This window comes from Zophobas morio, unplaced genomic scaffold, assembly GCF_036711695.1.
Source record: "Zophobas morio isolate AGI-343-1 ecotype UQ-CSIRO unplaced genomic scaffold, CSIRO_AGI_Zmor_V1 ptg000021l, whole genome shotgun sequence".
In the NCBI taxonomy this organism is placed as follows: Eukaryota; Metazoa; Arthropoda; class Insecta; order Coleoptera; family Tenebrionidae; genus Zophobas; species Zophobas morio.
The window spans coordinates 20,575,773-20,598,789 of NW_026972126.1; the positions used below are offsets into that span (position 1 = coordinate 20,575,773).

The window sequence follows — 23,017 nt, forward strand, 5'->3', positions numbered from 1 at the left end:
TAAATACTAAATAAGCCCCCAAAAACAAAATACGAGAAATTCCGCTGACACTAGCTGCAGTGTCGCAATTTGAACTCCCAAGCGGAACATCTTATTCGCAGCATAGCTCACGGCTCTTCGGATAAATTTCAGGCGCAACTCCATTGCAAAATCAAAGTGGCAGCAACAATTCCGTTATGAAATATTCCTTCAAATCTAATTCCGGCTCGCAATTTGCATTGCGCTCAGGTCTCTCCGGGGACGAAAATCCGCCGGTTGTCCAGCGATATTAGTTTTGCGTGGGTTCGGGAGGTTATTTTCAAATTGAATTTAAGGATGTAAAATGCAAGAACAATGGTAAGTTGGCTGGGAGGGTGGAATAATAATAGGGTCGTGACTTGGCAACTGATGATTGCGAAAATTTAGAAGATAAAGGGGACGTGACTTCGTTTGGGACACGTCTGGGGGTGTAATTAATCGCTTTAATCGTCGGGACGTACCTGGTTGCCCTCTCCGAAGTGGTTCGGTCTTGCGCTGGAGAACGCCAGAGTGGCAATGACGAAGATAAGTAGAGTGCTGAGCAGGTAGTGAGGGGTTTGTGCCGACATTTTGTGATATGTATGTGCCTGGAAAATAATTAGAGCGGTAAACAAAGTGGAGGAGAATTGCATAAATCGGTCGGGATGTTTTTAGACAAAAGTGGGGCGTGAAATTTTTTTTCACTTAAGGCGGATTTGCCACATTTATTTTTATTAAGAAATTATATTGGCAAGTTGCAACATTTCTGATTTTTGTAATTAAAATTTAAAATGCCGAAAATTTTTTACTTACAACAAAAATTGTTAATAAAAGGTGCTAGCAAATGAAAAAGATATTATTATTCGAACATCAAGTGTATCATATAGAGGAACAATCGTAGACTGCGAATTTTTTCTGCTTTTAAAACAATGAAAAAAAATGGGAAAATAATTTTCCCAAATGTTAGATAGCAAAGAAAAAAATATCTCATCATGAGTCTAGAGTAACTCTTGCTTGAAAAACATTTTCCCAAAAATTTTCCACAATTTTTCCAAGAAGTTATATCCCACAAAAAATGTAAATAATTGCGGGTCTCAACTCATTCTTGCTTCATCTGTCTAAATAAACGAGAAAAACGGGAACTTATTCTACAAGTTTTCCAAAAAAAAAAAGCTTCATCAGCTTCAATTAAAAAAAAAAAAAATGTGTATCATGTAGAGAAACAATCACAGATTGCGAAAATTTGCTGCTTTTGAAACAACGGAAGAAAATAGGAAAGTAATTTTCAAAAATGATCCAAAAAAATTTCTGAAATTTTTCAAAAATGTTCAAAAATTTTCCAAAAAGTTATCTAGCACATGGAGAAACAATCAGACTGCAAATTTTTTCTGCTTTTGAAACAATGGAAAAAAATGGGAAAATTATTTTCAAAAATTATCCAAAAAATTTCTTGAAATTTATTAAAAATGTTAAAACATTTTCCCAAACGTTAGATGGCAAAGAAAAAATATATCATCACGAGTCTACAGTAACTCTTGTTTCATTTATCTAAATAAGAAAAAAATGGGAAAATAATTTTCAAAAATTCTCCAAAAATGGAAAATCGAATCCTATGCAAACGAAAAAGAGGATATACATACTGAGAATTTTTTCGTAAATGGCGCTCATTTTTAGTGGCCTCTATAAATAACTCAGAAAAAATGAAAAATATTTTCAAAAAATTTTCCAAAAATTTTCCAAAAATTTTCCAAGAAGTTTTATCCCACAAAAAATGTAAATAATCGGCTTCAATTCTAAAAAAAAAAAATGTGTATCATGTAGAGAAACAATCGTAGATTGCGAATTTTTGCTGCTTTTGAAACAACGGAAGAAAATGGGAAAATAATTTTTAAAAATGAACCAAAAAAATTCCTGAAATTTTTCTAAAATCTTTAAAAAATTTCCCAAAAGTTATGTAGCAAAAAAAAATATACTCCTATATGATTACGAGTCTAAAGCGAATCTTGCTTCATCTGTCTAAATAAGAGAAAAATGAGAACATAATTTTCAAAAATTGTCCAAAAAGTGATTAATCAGATTATATTAAAAAGAAAAAAAGAATGGTACAAAGTGGAAATGATTTCGTAGGTAGCGATAATTTTTAGTAGCCTCTTTAAATAAAAAAAAATACAGGTCTCAACTCATTCCTGCTTTATCTGTCAAATAAACAAAAAAAACGGGAACATATTTATCAAATTTTCCAAAAAAAAGGTCAATCAGCTTCAGTTCATAAGAAAAAAAAAATATCTAGCACATGGAGAAACAATCGTAGACTGCGATTTTTTTCTGCTTTTGAAACAATGGAAAAAAATGAGAAAATCATTTTCAAAAATTATCCAAAAAATTTCTTAAAATTTTTCAAAAATGTTCAAAAAATTTTCCCAAAAGTTAGATAGCAAAGAAAAAAATGTATCATCACGAGTCTAGAGTAACTCTTGTTTCATCTATCTAAATAAGAAAAAAATGGGAAAATAATGTTCAAAAATTCTCCAAAAAATGGAAAATCGAATTCTATTCAAAAGAAAAAGACGATATACATACTGAGAATCTTTTCGTAAGTGGCGATCATTTTTAGTGGTCTCTTTAAATAACTCAGAAAAAATGAAAAATATTTTCCAAAAAATTTCCAAAAATTTTCAAAAAATTTTCCATAATTTTTCCAAGAAGTTTTATCCCACAAAAATGTAAATAATCGGCTTCAATGCAAAAGAAAGAAAAAGTGTATCATGTAGAGAAACAATCGTAGACTGCGAATTTTTGCTGCTTTTGAAACAACGGAAAAAAATGGGAAAATAATTTTCAAAACTTATCCAAAAAAATTCCTGAAATTTTTCAAAAATCTTTAAAATTTCTCTAAAGTTATGTAGCAAAGAAAAAATATACTCCTATATGATTACGAGTCTAAAGTCAATCTTGCTTCATCTGTCTAAATAAGAGAAAAATGAGAACATAATTTTCAAAAATTGTCCAAAAAGTGATTAATCAGATTATATTAAAAAGAAAAAAAGAATGGTACAAAGTGGAAATGATTTCGTAGATTGCGATAATTTTTAGTAGCCTCTTTAAATAAAAAAAAAAAAATACAGGTCTCAACTAATTCCTGCTTTATCTGTCAAATAAACGAAAAAAACGGGAACATATTTTTCAAATTTTCCAAAAAAAAGGTCAATTAGCTTCAGTTTAAAAGAAAAAAAAAATCTAACACATGGAGAAACAATCGTAGACTGCGATTTTTTTCTGCTTTTGAAACAATGGAAAAAAATGAGAAAGTCATTTTCAAAAATTATCCAAAAAATGTCTTGAAATTTTTCAAAAATGTACAAAAAATTTTCCCAAAAGTTAGTTAGCAAAGAAAAAAATATATCATCACGAGTCTAGAGTAATTCTTGCTTCATCTATCTAAATAGGAAAAAAATGGGAAAATAATTTTCAAAAATTCTCCAAAAAATGGAAAATCGAATTCTATTCAAAAGAAAAAGACAATATACATACCGAGAATTTTTTCATAAATGGCGATCATTTTTAGTGCACTCTTTAAATAACTCAGAAAAAAATGAAAAATATTTCTCAAAAAATTTCCAAAAATTTTCAAAAAATTTTCCATAATTTTTCCAAGAAGTTTTATCCCACAAAAAATGCAAATAATCGGCTTCTATTCAAAAGAAAAAAAGATGTGTATCATGTAGAGAAACAATCGTAGATTGCGAATTTTTGCTGCTTTTGAAACACCGGAAGAAAATGCGAAAATAATTTTCAAAAATGATCCAAAAAAATTCCTGAAATTTTTCAAAAATCTTTAAAAAATTTCCCAAAAGTTATGTAGCAAAGAAAAATATGCTCCTATATGATTACGAGTCTAAAGTCAATCTTGCTTCGTCTGTCTAAATAAGAGAAAAATGAGAACATTATTTTCAAAAATTGTCCAAAAAGTAATTAATCAGATTCTATTAAAAAGAAAAAGAGAATGGTACAAATTGTAAATGATTTCGTAGATTGCGATAATTTTTAGTGGCATCTTTAAATAAAAAAAATAAATAAATAAAAATACAGATCTCAACTCATTCCTGCTTTATCTGTCGAATAAACAAAAAAAACGGCAACATATTTTTCAAGTTTTCCAAAAAAAGGTCAATCAGCTTGAGTTTAAAAGAAAAAAAAAATTCTAACACATGGAGAAACAATCGTAGACTGCGAATTTTTTCTGCTTTTGGAACAATGGAAAAAAAATGAAAAAATCATTTTCAAAAATTATCCAAAAAATGTCTTGAAATTTTTCAAAATCGTTCAAAAAATTTTCCCAAAAGTTAGATAGCAAAGAAAAAATATATCATCACGAGTCTAGAGTAACTCTTGCTTCATCTATCTAAATAAGAAAAAAATGGGAAAATAATTATCAAAAATTCTCCAAAAAATGGAAAATCGAATTCTATTCAAAAGAAAAAGACGATATACATACTGAGAATCTTTTCGTAAATGGCGATCATTTTTAGTGGTCTCTTTAAATAACTCAGAAAAAATGAAAAATATTTTCCAAAAAATTTCCAAAAATTTTCAAAAAATTTTCCATAATTTTTCCAAGAAGTTTTATCCCACAAAAATGTAAATAATAGGCTTCAATTCAAAAGAAAAAAAAATGTGTATCATGTAGAGAAACAATCGTAGGTGGCGAATTTTTGCTGCTTTTGAAACAACGGAAGAAATGGGAAAATAATTTTCAAAAATGATCCAAAAAAATTCCTGAAATTTTTCAAAAATCTTTAAAAAAATTCCCAAAAGTTATGTAGCAAAGAAAAAAATATATCATCACGAGTCTAGAGTAACTCTTGTTTCATTTATCTAAATAAGAAAAAAATGGAAAAATAATTTTCAAAAATTGTCTAAAAAGTGGAAAATCGAATTCTATTCAAAAGAAAAAGATGGTATACATATTGAGAATTTTTTCGTAAATGGCGATCATTTTTAGTGGCCTCTTTAAATAACTGAGAAAAAATGAAAAATATTTTCCAAAAAATTTCCAAAAATTTTCCATAATTTTTCCAAAAAGTTTTATCCCACAAAAAATGTAAATAATCGGCTTCAATTCAGAAAAAAAAAATGTGTATCATGTAGAGAAACAATCGTAGATTGCGAATTTTTGCTGCTTTTGAAACAACAGAAGAAAATGGGAAAATAATTTTCAAAAATTATCCAAAAAGATTCCTGAAATTTTTCAAAAATCTTTAAAAAATTTCCCAAAAGTTATGTAGCAAAGAAAAAATATACTCCTGTATGATAACGAGTCTATAGTCAATGTTGCTTCATCTGTCTAAATAAGAGAAAAATGAGAACATAATTTTCAAAAATTGTCCAAAAAGTGATTAATCAGATTATATTAAAAAGAAAAAGAGAATGGTACAAATTGGAAATGATTTCGTAGATTGCGATGATTTTTAGTGGCCTCTTTAAATAAAATAAAAAATAAAAATACAGGTCTCAACTCATTTCTGCTTTATCTGTCAAATAAACGAAAAAAACGGAAATATATTTTTCAAGTTTTCCAAAAAAAAGGTCAATCAGCTTCAGTTTAAAAGAAAAAAAAATATCTAGCACATGGAGAAACAATCGTGGACCGCGAATGTTTGCTGCTTTTGAAACAACGGAAAAATGGAAAAATAATTTCCAAATATTATCCAAAAAATCTGATGAAATTTTTAAAAAGTGTTCAAAAAATTTCCCAAAAGTTTATATGAATACGAGTTTTAAGTCAATCTTGCTTCATCTATCTAAATAAGAGAAAAATGAGAAAATAATTTTCAAAAATTATTCAAAAAATGAATAATCGGATTCTATTCAAAAGAAAAAGAGATATACACACTGGGAATCTTTTTGGTGCTCTATTTAAGAAAAAAATGAAAAATATTTTCCAAAAATTTCCAAAAAAATATATTTTTTGTAGAGAACTAATGAGAATTTTGCAATTAAATTCCTCTAGTTTGGGTATCGACGATTAAAAAAAAATCATCACAATTGAGATAGGGTGGGTGGGCGGGGCCTATACTTGGCTTTTTTTTCTTTTCAATACAAGAAACTTAAGAACATGGTTAAAATGGTACATTTTTGCAAGGAAATATGCAAAATAGATATTTCTTTATACAAATTTTCCATTTTAAACATGTTTTAAGTTCCAGGTTTTTTTAAATAAAAAAAAAAAAAAATATTTTCCAAAAATTTTCCGAGAAGTTGTATAACACAAAAAAAATAAAAGAAGAGAAAAACGGGAACATATTTTTCAAGTTTTCCAAAAAAAAGCTCAATCAGCTTCAGTTTAAAAGGAAAAAAAATATCTAGCACATGGAGAAACAATCGTGGACCGCTATTTTTTGCTGCTTTTGAAACAACGGAAAAATGGAAAAATAATTTCCAAATATCCAAAAAATTTGATGAAATTTTTAAAAAGTGTTCAAAAAATTTCCCAAAAGTTTATATGCATACGAGTTTTAAGTCAATCTTGCTTCGTCGGTCTAAATAAGAGAAAAATGAGGAAATAATTTTCAAAAATTATTCAAAAAAAATTCTTGAAATTTTTCAAAAATGTTCAAAAAATGTCCCAAAAGTTAGGTAGCAAAGAAAAAATATATCATCACGAGTCTAGAGTAACTCTTGCTTCATGTATCTAAATAAGAAAAAAATGGGAAAATAATTTTCAAAAATTCTCCAAAAATGGAATATCGAATCCTATTCAAAAGAAAAAGACGATATACATACTGTGAACCTTTTCGTAAATGGCGATCATTTTCAGTGGCCTCTTTAAATAACTCAGAAAAAATAAAAAATATTTTCCAAAAAATTTCCAAAAATTTTCCACAATTTTTCCAAGAAGTTATATCCCACAAAAAATGTAAATAATTACGGATCTCAACCAAAAAAAAGCATAATCGGCTTCAATTCAAAAGAAAAAAAAAAGTGACATATAGACAATCAAACATGTAACAAATCAAAACTATCACAGATTGCGAATTTTTGCTGCTTTTGAAACCACGGAAGAAAATGGGAAAATAATTTTCAAAAATGATCCAAAAAAATTTCCGAAATTTTTCAAAAATGTTCAAAAAATTTCCCAAAAGTTATATAGCAAAGAAAAAATATATATGAATACGAGTCTTAAGTCAATCTTGCTTCACCTAAATAAGAGAAGAATGGGAAAATGATTTTCAAAAATTATCCAGAAAATGAATAATCGGATTCTATTGAAAAGAAAAAGAAATATACATACTGGGAATCTTTTTTTGCTCCATTTAAGAAAAAAATGAAAAATATTTTCCAAAAAATTTACAAAAATTTTGCAATTCATCTCCTTTGGCTCTTCACGATTAAAAAAAAAATCATCACAATTGAGATCGGGTGGGTGGGCGGGGCCTAAATTTTTGCAAGGAAATATGGATTTTGAAATTATGTGGCGAAGCCAAATTGCAAAATAGATATTTCCTTATATAAAATTTCTATTTTAAACATGTTTTAAGTTCCATGTTGTGAAAAGAAGTCTACATATAATAAAAAAAGGCAAGATGTAAACCCGCCCACCCGCCCTATCTCAAATGTGATGATTTTTTTTATTCGACGTGAATCAAGGGGGCGGAACTTAACTGCAAAATAGTTATTTCTTTACAAGAAATTAAAAACATATTCTTGAGTATCGTGTTGTTCAAAGAATGCTATGTATATTGAAAAAAGGCAAAATATAAACCCCGCCCACCCACCCCATCCCAATTGTGATTTTTTTTTTATTCTTAGAAACTTAAAACACATTTAAAATGGTAAATTTTTGTAAGGCAATATGAATTTTGCAATTAGGCTCCGCCCTTAGGTATGCCAACGAATGAAAACTTCCATTACTATTTAATCTTTGGCTTTAATTTTTTCTTAATATACGTGTAGCATTTTTTGAATAACACGATACTCAAAAACATTTTCATACACAGTGAAAAATTTCATTTTTGAAATAGTCGTCTAAAAATTCTGAAAAAAATTATGGGTTATAAATATCGACGTGTTGATTAGGAAATTATAGTGTGTTTATAGTAGCCGAGCAATATTTTCGGAAAATTCGGTGTGAAATTCAAATTTTTTGAAATTTTCAAAAATGGTGATGTTTCAGTGGGCGATTTTGGAAAAACGGTTGGAATTATCGAAGAAATGAGGCCGAAAGTGACTTCTACGCCTCGAAATCATATTTAGGTAAATTTCGAAAATCGTCGAAAATGGGTCGAAATTTGCATTTGTATACATAGTGAATAATTTCATTTTTGAAAATTTGTCTAAAAATTCTCAAATAGATTTTGATGTGCTAATTCCAAAAACATACCATGTTTAAGATCAGGGAGCAATATTTTCGAAATATTAGGAGTAAAACTCGATTTTTTTTTAATTTTTAAAAATTGCGACATTTCAATGGACGATTGTGGAAAAACGGTTGGAGTTATTATTAAATATACAAGAAAATGTGTTTAGTTAAATTTCGAAAATCGTTGAAAATAGGTCGAAATTTGCATTCTACACAGTTTTATGAGCAAGAGTAGCAGTAGCTGGTGGGTGGGCGGGGCAAAATTTAACTCTTTAATAGCAATAGTGTAAAATTTGATTTTTGAAAAAGTCGTCTAAAAATTCTCAAAAAACCAGGAAATTTTAGTCCCTGCCCATGTATAAGCTACATGTATAAGCGTTTATGCGATTATGGAAATCCGCCAAGACGAGGTGGAGCAATCTAATTCCTCTCGCTGCTGAGTACCGACAATACCTATATATTTTCTTCAAACTGTATTATATTGAAAAAGATTTAAAAAAGTGGAAAATATAGTAGGAAAATTTGAACACCAAATTCACTTCCTTTTAATCTGGAGATAATTCATTCACTAAAATTATTTTCAATTATGCCCAGTGTAATATCACATTAGGGAATTGAGGGCCTTAAAAATGTGTTCTCATTTTTTTCTTGCACGATTAATAATTTTTAAATCAGCGATTACCCCGGCGCATCCACCATTTCGTGGGCCGCTAAAAATATGGAAACGATTAAATATCTTGAGAACTAATTGTACAAATCAACTGAAATTAGGTATGAAGGTACAAGAAGTTGTGCTCTAATTACTCGCCAAAAAAAATTTATTTGAAAATTTTTGCTACATTTTTTTTATAGATTTCGAACACAAAGAAATATCTTATAGACCAAAACAATAGAACGTCTCTTCACAAAAAAATCGTGAAAAAGGAATCTCAACTAGTGTAACTCAAACATCAAAACGAGAAACTTTATCTGCTAATGTAGGCAAAAATGAAGAGGAAACATTCAAGTTCGATTTATGCCAGGCCATGCTTGCCTCGAATATTCCATTAAATAAATTAAGTAATCCTACATTTAATTCATTTATGGAAAAATACTGTAAAAGGACGATTTTAGACGAAAGCACTCTCAGGAAAACAACAAGACGCGTTTTCAAAATGACTTTATTTACTTTGTTGTTGACGAAACAACACCGACACCGACACCGACACCAAGCTCGTAGCTGGAACTCGACAAGTTAAAACGCTAATAATAATATTTTTCAAGAGAGTAACTAGTTAGTCAATAAAATAGCTACTTAATAGAGTAATAGAGTACACCGATATTTTTACATATATTTCTTGCATATTTCTGTACATTTTTTAAGAAAGCCTCAATAAGGAATTTAATCCCGTAATGCAGTAACGATAGTTGGAAAATTTATATCGAAATGGTAGTAATAATAAAGGGGTTTAGTTTAAACCCATTGTGGATAATAAACTATTATCGCCCCCACCAACACATCCATCATCATAATTGCAGTTTGTGTATAGCCTCTACGCGATTAAAATCACAGTTCGATTATTATGCAACGAACAAATTTATGTTTAATACCAGAACAAAATTTCGAAATCCGCAGCGCAATCCAACGAAAAACAAATTGATTTCCCATTAAACTTTATCTCCAACTAGCCCTCAACTTGCACGATCCAGAAGCTCGTAAACACGAATCGAAAACAACAATAGACAGGATTTCAAAATGAATCAAATTTTATTGTCACCGGCAGATTTCTCACACGAGACCAACTGCTGTTATTTATCGTGTGTTGCTATATTCCCCCATCTCCCCATTTTCAACCAACTAAAAATAATACGAACGCAAATAAAACACAACACTCCGTGTGGAAGTGAAGCCGTAAAAACACAGGTGTTTTGTAATAAAGACACTCCTAGTTAATTCGACCATCAATAACAAATTTCAACACAGAACAGAAGTAAAGATAAACCAAACAATCAGCCAGCAGTGCACCACTTAACTTTTACAGCACGCAACAATTAGAGCAGAGGAAAAATACGATTATGACATTTTTAGTCGTCCCATAAAACCCCAATAATTTTTATCGATAATGGAAGTGACATTTAACTTAATAAAGCGGACCTGTTGTTAAACATTTATATCCCCGAACCGAATTCCTGAAAGCTTTTGAAGTTGTTCGGGTTTGGAATTAGATCGTTCGTCCCAAAACTTAAGCATCCAATTTAAAACGATTAGACCAAAAAGAATTCGTTAGTTTGATTGTCGCGAATAAAAGCTCCTGATTAGCAGGGATTTTCGATAATGATGTCCGACCTTCAGCGAGGAATTAGAGCTTTCGAGAAAATTCAATTTCCACCTGGCTACGATGGTAGCAAAGGGAAATCTCATTTGACGTGCAAGAAACGCCTCGGATTCTATAATAATTAGGTAAACTGATGGCTGGGGGAGGGATTAGGAAGCTTTTAAGCTCGCCCGTGCAAGACTGGGACAAAAAAGCGAGATTATCGCGTCGGAATAATAAGCTCATTTGTGCATTTTAAACTAGATGGCTTGCCGGATTTGTATGAAACCGGGATAACTCGGGTTTTGTGGAAAAGGCAGTCTGGAGGGCGATAAAATTGTCTTGCACGCGTCACGTGTGCGTTTGGGCTTAAGCCCCGCGAACGGATTTGCATAAGGGTGCACGAGCGCGCGCCCGAGGGACGATTTGCGAAAAGGGAAGTTCGAACAAAAGCAACGAATCCGAGAGGAAAGCTAGAATTTCAGGGTAGTTAATTCCGTAGTTTCGAACAATTAGTGTGTACAAAAATGGAAAATGAAAGAACGAAATAATGTATTTTTTAATTTCATTTGAGTTGAGTTTTCAAACTAGACATCCAGATTTTTGGAAAAAAAAAATCAAAATTGTATAACAACATTTTGCAATTTAACTTTGAAACTGCAAAACCGAATGCTCTGAAATTTTAGAAACGTTTCAAGGTTATCGTAATCGCGGTAAATAATTTCCGATTTTTTTTAATTTTCAATATCTCGATTTTACAATAGGTACATATTCCGTTTGAATGTTTCCTTTCTTCAATTTTTCAAGTTTTTGATTTCCAATTTCTAGATTTTTCAAAGCTTTTATTTTATACTTTCTCTCTCGTTTTTTCATATTTTCATTTATAAATTTTTAATTTTACCATTTTGCATTTTTTTTTGTTTAAAAAGTTGAAAAATCGAAAAGTTAAAAATCGAAAAACCAATAAATCTGAAAAAATTCAAAAACGATAGAGTGCAAAATCGAAAAACTGAAGAAATGAAAAATTGAAACACGAAAGATTAAAACTCGAAAAATTGGAAAGAAGAAAAAACGAATTAATCGAAAAATTGGAAAACCCAAAAATTGTAAAGTCGAAAAACTGTAACATTGCATCAGCACGCTATATTTTTCGAATGAGCACATCTATATCTATATTTTAGAATATTTTGTGAATTTTTAAAAAACTTTTCCAAAATGTCAATTTTTGAATACTCTTTTCTTATGGCATTTTAGAACTTTACTTTTTCGATGATTTTCGAAAATTATTATGGGTTTTTTTTATACATTGCGACATCTGAAAGTTTTTTTTGGGTTCAGTTCTTCGAAATTCTTAACGCTTTTTCAGAATTGTGAAATAAAAAATTAGAATTTGAAACTAAATATTTTGAAAATCTTGGTCCAAAAGCATCAGCACGTTACATTTTTAGAATAAGGACGTCGACATTCATATTTTTGTATTTTTTGCAAATTTGTAGGCAATTTTTCAAAAATATCCGTTTTTCAATATACCTACTTCCACTGAAACTTTAGAACTTTTTTGGCTTTTTTCGAAAATTGTTTAAAGCGATTTTTTTGTAGATTGCGATATCGAAAAGTTTTTACGGATTCAGTCCCTAGAAAATTCTTATCATTTTTCCAAAATCGTCAAACAAAATGTGACGAAATAGTAGCTTTTGTAAAAAAGTTGGATTTAAACGCCAAATTTCGATTTTTAAATACGAAACTATGAAATTTTTGAACATTTTCGACCATTTTCGATTTTTTCGAGAATTACTTAAAGAAATTTTTCGTAGGATATTTTTGGGTTCAGTTCTTCGAAAATTTATATCGTTTTTCAAGAATGGTCAAAGTATGACAAATTTTAATACATATTTTCAAAAAATTTGGATTCGAAAGCGAATATTTCTAAAATCTTGGCCCGAAAGCATCAGAATGCAATTTTTTCGATTTAGGGTGTTTAGAATTTTTTGTGGATTTTCAGGCAATTTTTCCAAAATCTCAATATTTCAATATTTTTTCGAACATTTTCGAAAATTCCTTAAAACAATTTTTTTGTAGTCTGCGACATCTAGAAGTCATTTTCTGCCTCAGTTTTTCTAAAATTCTTATCATTTTTCCAGAATCGTTAAATAAAATGTGAAAAATATTAGAATTTCAAAAAAAAATTTGGATTTGAAAGTGAATATTTTGAAAATCTAGCTCCGAAAGCATTAGTCCGCTATGTTTTTCCGATTGACACGTCGACACCTATATTTTGTGATTTTTTGAGGATTTTTAGGTAACTTTTCCAAAATCTCGACTTTTCAATATTCCTCCACTATGAAATTTTTGAACTTTTTTCATTTTTTTCGAAAATTGTTTAAAGCGATTTTTTAGTAGATTGCGATATCGAAAAGTTTTTTCGGATTCACTTCTTCGAAAATTCTTGTCGTTTTTCAAGAATCGTCAAAGTATGACAAATTTTAATACACATTTTCAAAAAGTTTGGATTCGAAAGCAAATATTTCGAAAATATTTTTCCGAAAGCATTAGAATGCAATTTTTTCGAATTAAGGTGTTTAGAATTTTTTGTGGATTTTCAGGCAATTTTTCCAAAATCTCGATGTTTCAATATTTCCCCCTTTTGAAATTTTTTACCTTTTTTTAAACATTTTCGAGAATTTTTTAAAACGATTTTTTTGTAGTCTGCGACAATCAAGAAGTCATTTTCTGCTTCAGTTTTTCGAAAATTCTTACCGTTTTTCCAGACTCGTCAAATAAAATATAACAATTTTTAGAATTTTCAAAAAAATTTGATTTGAAAGCGAATATATTTAAAAATTCTTGGTGTAAAAACATCAGCACGCTATAATTTTCAAATCAACACGTTGGGATTTATATTTTAGAATTTTTTGCGAATTTTTAGGCAATTTCTTCTAGGATCTCGATTTTTCAAAATTCCTCCCCTATGAAATTTTTGAACTTTTTTGACTATTTTCGAAAATTGTTTAAAGCGGTTTTTTCATAGATTGCGATATCGAAAAGTGTTTTTGGGATTCAGTTTTTCGAAAATTCTTATCGTTTTTCCGGAATCGTCAAATAAAATGTGACGAAATATTAGAATTTCCAAAAAATTTGGATTTGAAAGTGAATATTTTGAAAATCTTGGTCCGAAAGCATTACTGCGCTATGTTTTTCCGATTGACACGTCGACACCTATATTTTATGATTTTTTGAAGATTTTTAAGTAACTTTTCTAAAATCTCGTTTCTTCAATAAAAAATTATGAAATTTTTGAACTTTTTTGAGCATTTTCGAGAATTACTTGCAGAGATTTTTTGTAGAATGAGACATCTAGAAGTCATTTTCGGTTTCTGTTCTTCGAAAATTCTCACCGTTTTTCCAGAATCGTCAAATTATGATACACTTTGAAAAAATTTGGGATAGAAACCGAATATTTAAAAAATCTTGGGCCGAAAGCATCAGCACACTATTTTTCGAATTATCATGTTTGGATTTTTTTGCGGATTTTTAGGCAACTTTTCCAAAATATCGGCTTTTGAATAAACTTCCACTGAAATTTTTGAACTTTTTTGACCATTTTCGAAATTTTTTTAAAGGAATTATGTTTTGTAGATTGCGACATATAAAAGTTTTTTTCAGCTTCAGTTCTTAGAAAATTCTTATCGTTTTTCCAGAATCGTCAAATAAAATAAAATAATTATTAGAATTTTAAAAAAATTTTGATTTTAAAGCTAATATTTCGAAAATCTTGGTTGCAAAACATCAGGACGCTATATTTTTCGAATCAGCACGTCGAGATCTGCATTTTAGAATTATTTGCGGATTCTTAGGTAACTTTTCCAAAATCTCGATTTTTCATATTTCCCAATTTTGAAATTTTTGACCTTTTTTAGAAAATTTTCGAAAACTTCTTAAAAGATTTTTTGTAGATTTTCGACTTCAGTTCTTCGAAAATTCTTGTCGGTTTTCCAGAATCGTTAAATAAAATATAACAATTTTTCAATATGAAATTTTTGAACTTTTTTGATCATTTTTGAAAATTACTTAAAGGCATTTTTTGTAGAATGCGACATCTAAAAGTCATTTTCGGTTTCAGTTCTTTGAAAATTCTTACCGGTTTTTCCAAAAACGTCAAAGTATGGCAATTTTTAGTACATATTTTCTAAAAATTTGGATTCGAAAATGAATATATATGTATTTCGAACATCTTGGTCCGAAATCATCAGCACGCAATTTTTTCCAATTAGCATTTTAAGAATTTCTTGCGGATTTTTAAGGTAGTTTTCCAAAATCTCGATTTTCCAATATTTTCTCTTTTTCAAATTTTTGACCTTTTTTCGAACATCTTTGAAAGTTTCTTTAAACGACTTTTTTGTAGATTGCGACATCTAGAAATCGTTTTCTACATCAGTTCTTTGAAAATTCTTACCGTTTTTCCAGGATCGCCAAAAGAAATGTAACAATTTTTTGAAATCACAAAAAATTTGGATTTGAAAGAGAATATTTAAAAAATCTTGATCGCAAAGCATCGGAACGCTATATTTTTCGAATCAGCACGTCGAGATCTATATTTTAGATTTTTTTGCAATTTTTAGGCGGCTTTTCCAAGATTTCAATTTTTCAATATTTCTCCCCTAGAAATTTTTGAACTTTTTCAACCTTTTTGGAAAATTTTTTTCGGATTCAGTTCTTCAAAATTCTTATCGTTTTTCTAGAATCGTCAAGTAAATTGTGATGGAATATCAGAATTTCCAAAAATTTTGGATTTGAAAGTGAATATTTTGAAAATCTTGGTCCAAAAGCAGAAATTTTGCGGATTTTTAGGTAACTTTTCCAAAATCTCGACCATTTTCGAGCATTACTTAATTTTTTTTTATTTTATACTTTCTCGTTTTTTTCATATTTTCATTCTTCATTTTTTAATATTTCCATTTTTTTAATCGAAAATTTAAAAAATTGAAAAACCAAAAGATCTAAAAAATTTCAAAAACAATAAATTGGAAAATCGAAAAATTAAGTATTGAAGAACTGAACAAACGGAAAATTGAAGCACAGAAAACTAAAAATCGAAAAACTTAATAGTTGAAAAAAATTAAAGATTCGAAAATTTGAGAAGTAGAAAATACGAATCGAATCGGAAAATCGAAACACCCAAAAACTGTACAATCGAAAAAATATGAAGTCGTCAAAATTGTAAAGTCGAAAAGTTGTATTAATAAAACATCGAAAAATTGAAGAATTAAATATCTAGAAACTGAAAAATGAAAAATCGGAAATTCAAAATTCCAAATATTTCCAAAATCTTGGTCCGAAAGCATATTTTTCGAATGAGTACATCGACATCTATATTCCAGAATATAGAATATAGAATATTTTTCAGAATCGTCAAATAAAATGTGACGAAATATTGCAATTTCCAAAAAATTTGAACTTGAAAGTGAATATTGTGAAAATCTTGGTCCGAAATCATCAGCACGCAATTTTTTCCAATTAGCATTTTTAGAATTTTTTGCGGATTTTTAAGGTAGTTTTCCAAAATCTCGATTTTCCAATATTTTCTCTTTTTCAAATTTTTTACCTTTTTTCGAACATCTTTGAAAATTTCTTTAAACGACTTTTTTGTAGATTGCGACATCTAGAAATCGTTTTCTACATCAGTTCTTTGAAAATTCTATCGTTTTTGCAGGGTCGTCAAATGAAATGAAACAATTTTTTGAAATTTCAAAAAATTTGGATTTGAATGCGCATATTTAAAAAAACTTGATCGCGACGCATCAGAACGCTATATTTTTCGAATCAGCAAGTCGAGATCTATATTTTAGAATTTTAAGGCGACTTTTTCCAGGATTTCAATTTTTCAATATTTCTCCCCTATGAAATTTTTGAACTTCTTTGACCATTTTCGAAAATTTTTTTTCGGATTCAGTTCTTCAAAATTCTTATCGTTTTTCTAGAATTGTCTGGTAAATTGTGAGAAATATCAGAATTTCCAAAAATTTTGGATTTGAAAGTTAATATTTTGAAAATCTTGGTCTGAAAGCATTAGTGCGCTATGTTTTTCCAATCAACACGTCGACGTCTATATCTTAGAAATTTTGCGGATTTTTAGGTAACTTTTCCAAAATCTCGACCTTTCAATACGAAATAATGAAATTTCTGAACTTTTCGACCATCTTCGAGCATAACTTAATTTTTTTTTTATTTTATACTTTCTCGTTTTTTTCATATTTTCATTTCTCATTTTTTAATTGAGAAGTTAAAAATCAAAAAACTAAAAAATCTGAAAAAATTCAAAAGCAATAAATTGCAAAATCGAAAAATTAAGTATCGAAGAATCGAAGAAGTGAACAAACGAAAAATTGAAACACAGAAAACTAAAAATCGAAAAACTTAAAAGTTGAAAAAATTAAAGATTCGAAAATTTGAGAAGTAGAAAATACGAATCGAATCGGAAAATCGAAACACCCAAAAACTGTACAATCGAAAAAATATGAAGTCGTCAAAATTGTAAAGTCGAAAAGCCGTAGCAATAAAATATCGAAAAATTGAAAAATTAAATATCTAGAAACTGAAAAATGAAAAATCGAAAATTCAAATTTCTAAATATTTCCAAAATCTTGAAATTTTTGGAACTTTTTCCACCATTTTCGAGAATTACTTACAGGGATTTTTTGTAAAATGCGACATCTAGAAGTCATTTTCCGTTTCAGTTCTTCGAAATTCTCACAGTTTTTTCAGAATCGTCAAACTGACAATTTTTAGAACATATTTTCAAAAAATTTAGAATCGAAAGCGAATATCTCGAAAATCTTGGTTCGAAAGCATCATCACACTATTTTTGAATTGGCATTTTTAGAATTTTTTGCGGATTTTCAGGCATCTTTTTCAAAATCTCGATTTTTCTGTATTTCCTATTTTTTAAATTTTTGACCCTTTTTCGAACATTTTCGAGAATTTCTTAAAACGATTTTTTTATAGTCTACGACATCTAGAAGTGATTTTCTACTTCAGTTTTTCGAAAATTCTTGTCATTTTTCTAGAATCGTCAAATGAAATACAATTTTCGTAAATTTCAAAAAAATTGGATTTGAAAGCGAATATTTCGAAAATGTTGGTCGCAAAGCATCAGCACGCTATATTTTTCGAATAAGCACGTCGAGATCTATATTTTAGAATTTTTTGCGAATGTTTAGGCAAATTTTCCAAAATCCCGATTTTTCAAAATTCCTCCCCATGAAATTTTTGAACTTTTTTTTTCGAAAATTGTTAAAAGGGATTTTTTGTACATAGCGATATCGAAAAGCCTTTTATGGATTCAGTTTTTCGAAAATATTTACCATTTTTCCAAAATCATCAAAATATGACGATTTTTAGTACATATTTTCAAAAAGTTTGAATTCGAAAGTGAATATTTTGAAAATCTTGGTCTGAAAACATCAGAAAGCTATTTTTTCCGAATTAGCTAGCATATTTAGAATTTTTTTGCGGAATTTTAGGCAACTTTCCCAAAATTTCTATTTTTCAATATTTCCCCCTTTTGAAATTTTTGACTTTTTTTAGAACATTTTCTAGAATTTCGATTCAGTTCTACGAAAATTCCTAAATCGTCAAATAAAATATAACAATTTTTAGAAATTTCATAAAATTTTGTTTTGAAAGCAAATATTTCGAAAATCTTAACCACAAAGCATCACCCCGCTATATTTTTCGAATCAGCACATGAAGATCTATATTTTAGATGTTTTTGCTAATTTTTAGGCAACTTTTCCAACATTTCAATTTTTCAATATTCCTCCCCTATGAAATTTTTCAACTTTTTTACCCTTTTCGAAATTTGTTTAAAGGGATTTTTTTGTAGATTGCGACCTCTAGAAAATCGTCTTCGGCTTTAGTTAAATGATGAAAAAGTTTTAAATTCCAATTACTGAAAAATGGAACAATTCTAAACTTGTAAAATTAGAGAAGTGAAAAATTTTATTATCATATATTTAAAATCAAAATTAGAACAATTGCTAATCAAAAGTTGAAAAAAATTAATTGAAAATGAAAAAATCAAAAATTATAAAAACAGACCATTGAAAAATCGAAAAAAGAAACATAAAATTAAAGACTCAAACAACTCAAAAATTAAAAATTGAAAAGTTGAGAAATTTTAAATCGAAAAATTGCAAAATCTAAAAACTGAAGAAACAAAAAAATGAAAACCTGAAATATCGCATCTCGAAAAGAAGAAACGAGAAATTGAAAAAACTAAAATTGAGCGGGATTTTTCCCACATTTCAGCGGCGAGCTCTGTCGAAATAACCCTCAACCATTCTTTTTTCCACACAAAACGATTTTTTCCACCACATGTATCGAATCCAAATTTCACGCCCGAGGCGAATCCGATGGCAAAACCCGTCCGAGTTTCCCTCCCGATCGATATATTTTTTAGTAATACGTCCGCTGCACGACACAATTTCCACACGCTGGAATACAACAAAGCCAACACTTTAAATTACGTAGGGAACGACGTCGGTTTTCAATTACTTGCGGATATCCGGAGGAAACCTTCAAAATCGCAAAGATTATTTAGAAAACTTCACACCCGCCGGATCAGCGGCGTTAATTGCCCGCCCTAATTTAAACAAAATTTTAATATGCACACCGACACAGGCTTAATCCGAAAATTGATTCCCACCCGTAGGTAAGATCGGATTAGCGGCACTCCGATCCGGAAAACTCCTAAGTCTAAAAAAAACTTTTGATGGAAAAATCGCAACGCGAAACACAACTTCCTCCGATGTCATTACGCTGTGTATTATTAACGCGCGAACTTTCCCACTGGATTTTCTTAAATTCCGTTTTTTATTTAAATGCGAATTTAAAAACGGCAGGAAGCTCGGTTTAATTCGAGCTTTTATAAGTTCGGCAACTACTCCCACGGGCTGTGATAATTGTCCGGGAGCGACTAAACTAGTTTAGTGACGGAAGGAATTGGAGAATTAGATAACGAAATCTAAGAAAAATAAAAATTAAGTCGCCGTGTGAGCGTTGATGTAATTTCGCCGCAAACTAATTACTTTTAGTGCCCTTCTGCGACAATTTATTTTCGCGTTTGTTGTTCCACAATTCCCGATAATTTTTTTAGATTACTCGGCGACATTCACCAGCTTCGTCCCCTCGGACTTTTCCGTACACCCATTTTTCTCCGAATTAACCCGTCGTTAAATTTTTAAAGCAATATTTATGAAGTCGGTAACAACTAAGGAAATTGCAGCGCTTTTTCATTACTTTGTTCGAGTTTCAAGAAAGCGTTCATTAATATAATTGTGTTTAATGCCTCCATTTCTATTTTCCTAACGTTATCAATCTTTCGCGCCGTATTGATTGTTATTTATGGGTATAAGGCTATTAATTTGGCGACTGTTAGAGAATAATTAATTTCGTCCATCATTAATTGTTGGGACTGGGGTTTAAGGAACACCCACAGACAATTAGGGTGCATCAAATTGGCCCTATCTCCGTTTGTGTGGCGACAATATAAATTTTATTTCTTTTCGATACAAACAATGGGCGGATTTGGCATTTGGGAGGCCTCGGTGAAAGATGGGATAAAATGACAATGAGGAGAGTCGGAAGCCACAGCACGTTTTTAATTTTGGCAAAACGTTTTAATTTGGCCACATTTTCGTCTTTTGTTGTTGGGGCCAATTGTGACGGGATTGCAACCAATTAAGTTTCTTTGAATGGAAAAAAAGCAGATGGGACAATAAAGATTTCTCTGCAGTGTGGTGGGAAAATACGCAATTTTCATGTTGGGAAGATTATTTTTCTAATTATAAAACGGAATATACAGAAATCAGAAATGTAGACGACAAAATTTCGTTGTCATAATAAAATAAGCTTAATTTATGAATTCATCTTTTGTGGGATTTTACGACAGATTTTTGGTCTTGACGAAATTTAAATTGAAAATAATCCCCATAAACGTTAATGCTGATACGTATATAACATATAACATTTCAAAAAGTCGAGAAATTCATTTATTCAGTTATGAAATAATCCTGAAAATAAACCACTTAGATATAGAGCAGAACTTTCTAATTTTGGCACTGATGGATTATTTTGTTGAATTTTACAGCCATAAATATGAATGTAAAAATTTTAGGAGTTGTAAAATTTCATGACTTTTGGACATTTTTGCAACATCGGTCGTTTGAAAATCTATAAATTTAAAGATTGTGAAAGATCGACCAAATCATTGTAGAATTATACACTTTTTTAAAGATTTTCCATGTCATAGAAATTTGGGAAAATTTCTACACTATAAAGATCCTAAATGTTCACAACTTGAAACAGCTGTAAAATGTTAAAATTTAGGAAATTTCGTAATATTTTTGCAATATCGGACGTTTAGAACATTCCTAATTTTAGATTAATTATAATAGTTCTGAAGATTTTAGAAAATGTTTGGTTATAGAGATTCTAATTATTTTAGAATTTTACAACTGTCATAGATTTCAAGAATTTTGAGAATTTTATGAATTGCGTAAATTCTAAAGCTATAAATATTTTGCAAATTGTAAAGGTTTTAGGGAATTCAGAACCTTAAATAGCTGTAAAATATTTTAAGGTTTTGGAAATTTCGTGAATTTTGCATATTTTTGCAATATCGATTGTTTAGAACTTTAGAGAATCTATAAATTTATAATAACTTGTAAAAGTTCTTTAGATTATAGAAAATGTTAAATTTTTAATAAGTAAATCATTCTAGAACGTTACAGTTTTTAAAGATTTTCCATATCATAGATTTTTTAAATTTGCGAAATTTTGTAGATTGTAGAGATTTTAGAGAATTCAGGAAATAAAATAGCTGTAAAAATGTTATGATTTAAGAAATTGAATGAATTTTGGGCATTTTTGCAATGTCGGATGTTTAGCACATTTCTAATTTTAGACTAGTTGTAAAGATTCTGGATACTTGAAAAAATGTTTAATACCTACTAGAGATTCAGATTATTCTGGAGTTTTACAGCTTTTAAATATTTTACTTGTAATACATTTTCAGAACTTTGAAAATTTTGGAGACTGTGTATATTGTAAAGCCCTGAATATTCTATAAAATGTAAATGCGAGTATGTTAGGGAATTCAGAACTTTAAACAGCTGTGAAAATATTTTAAAGATTTTGGAAATTCGAAAAAATGTAGAATTTTTAAGAAGAAAATCATTCTAGAATTTTACAGCTTTTAAAGATTTTTAATGTCATAGAAAGTTGGGAAATTTTATAAACTGTGTAAACCTTAATGATCCTAAATATTTAGAACTTTAAACAGTTGTAAAAAAATGTTAAGATTTAGAAAATTTCATGACTTTTTTGCAGTAACGGACGTTCAGAAAATTTTAATTTTAGAATGGTTGTAAAGGTTCTGGAGACTTGAAAATGTGTAATTTTAGAGATTTTATTTTTCTAGATTTTTACAGTTTTTAAATGTTTTACTTGTCATAAATTTTTAGAACTTTGAAAATTTTGTAGATTATGTAAATTGTAAAGCCATAAATATTCTATAAAATGTAGATATGGTAGGGAATTCAGAACTTTAAAGAAGTGTAATTTTTTTTTAAAGAGATTGGAAATTTAATGAATTTTGAATATTTTTGCAATATCGATAGTTTAGAAAACTTATGAATTTAAAATTGTTGTGAATCATTCCAGAATTTCACAGCTTTTAAAATTTTCATAGATTTTTAAAAATCCAAAATTTCGTGAATTTTGGACATTTTTGCAATATCGGACGTTTAGAACATTTCTAATTTTAGATTAGTTGTAATAGTTCTGAAGATTTTAGAAAATGTTTAATTTTAGGGGTTCTAAATATTCTAGAATTTTACAGCTGCAAGAGAGTTTAAGAATTTTGAAAATTGTATGAATTGTGTCAATTCTGAAGTCATAAATGTGTTATATGTTAGGGAATTCACAATTTTACACAGCTGTAGAATTTTTTAAAGATTTTGGAAATTTCATTAATTTTGGACAGTTTTACAATATCGATCGTTTAGAAAACCTATGAATTAAGAGTTGGTGTGATGGTTTTGGAAATTCCAAAAAATGTAGAATTTTTAGAACCAAATCATTCCAGAATTTTACAGTTTTTTTTAATTTTCCATATCTTAGATTTTAGTAATTTGGGAAATGTTATGATATTTCATGAATTTTGGACATTTTTGTAGTATCGGACGTTTAGAACACATCTGATTTTAAATTAGTTGTAATGGTTCTCAAGATTTTAGAAAATGTTTAGTTTTAAAGATTATAATTATTCTAGGATTTTACAGCTTTTTAAGATTTGTGTCGCGAAGGT

At 29.1% G+C, this 23,017-nt stretch overlaps 1 protein-coding gene across 1 annotated transcript in view; it reads right to left on the bottom strand.

The window, feature by feature from the left end:
* LOC135132757 (uncharacterized) overlaps positions 1 to 23,017 on the bottom strand; it is a 47,096-nt gene that overhangs the window by 7,784 nt on the left and 16,295 nt on the right. The window contains exon 2 of the mRNA XM_064060953.1: positions 480 to 605. Within this exon, the coding sequence (XP_063917023.1) occupies positions 480 to 587 (108 nt within the window). The 5' untranslated portion in view covers positions 588 to 605. The remainder of the gene's footprint in view (positions 1 to 479; positions 606 to 23,017) is intronic.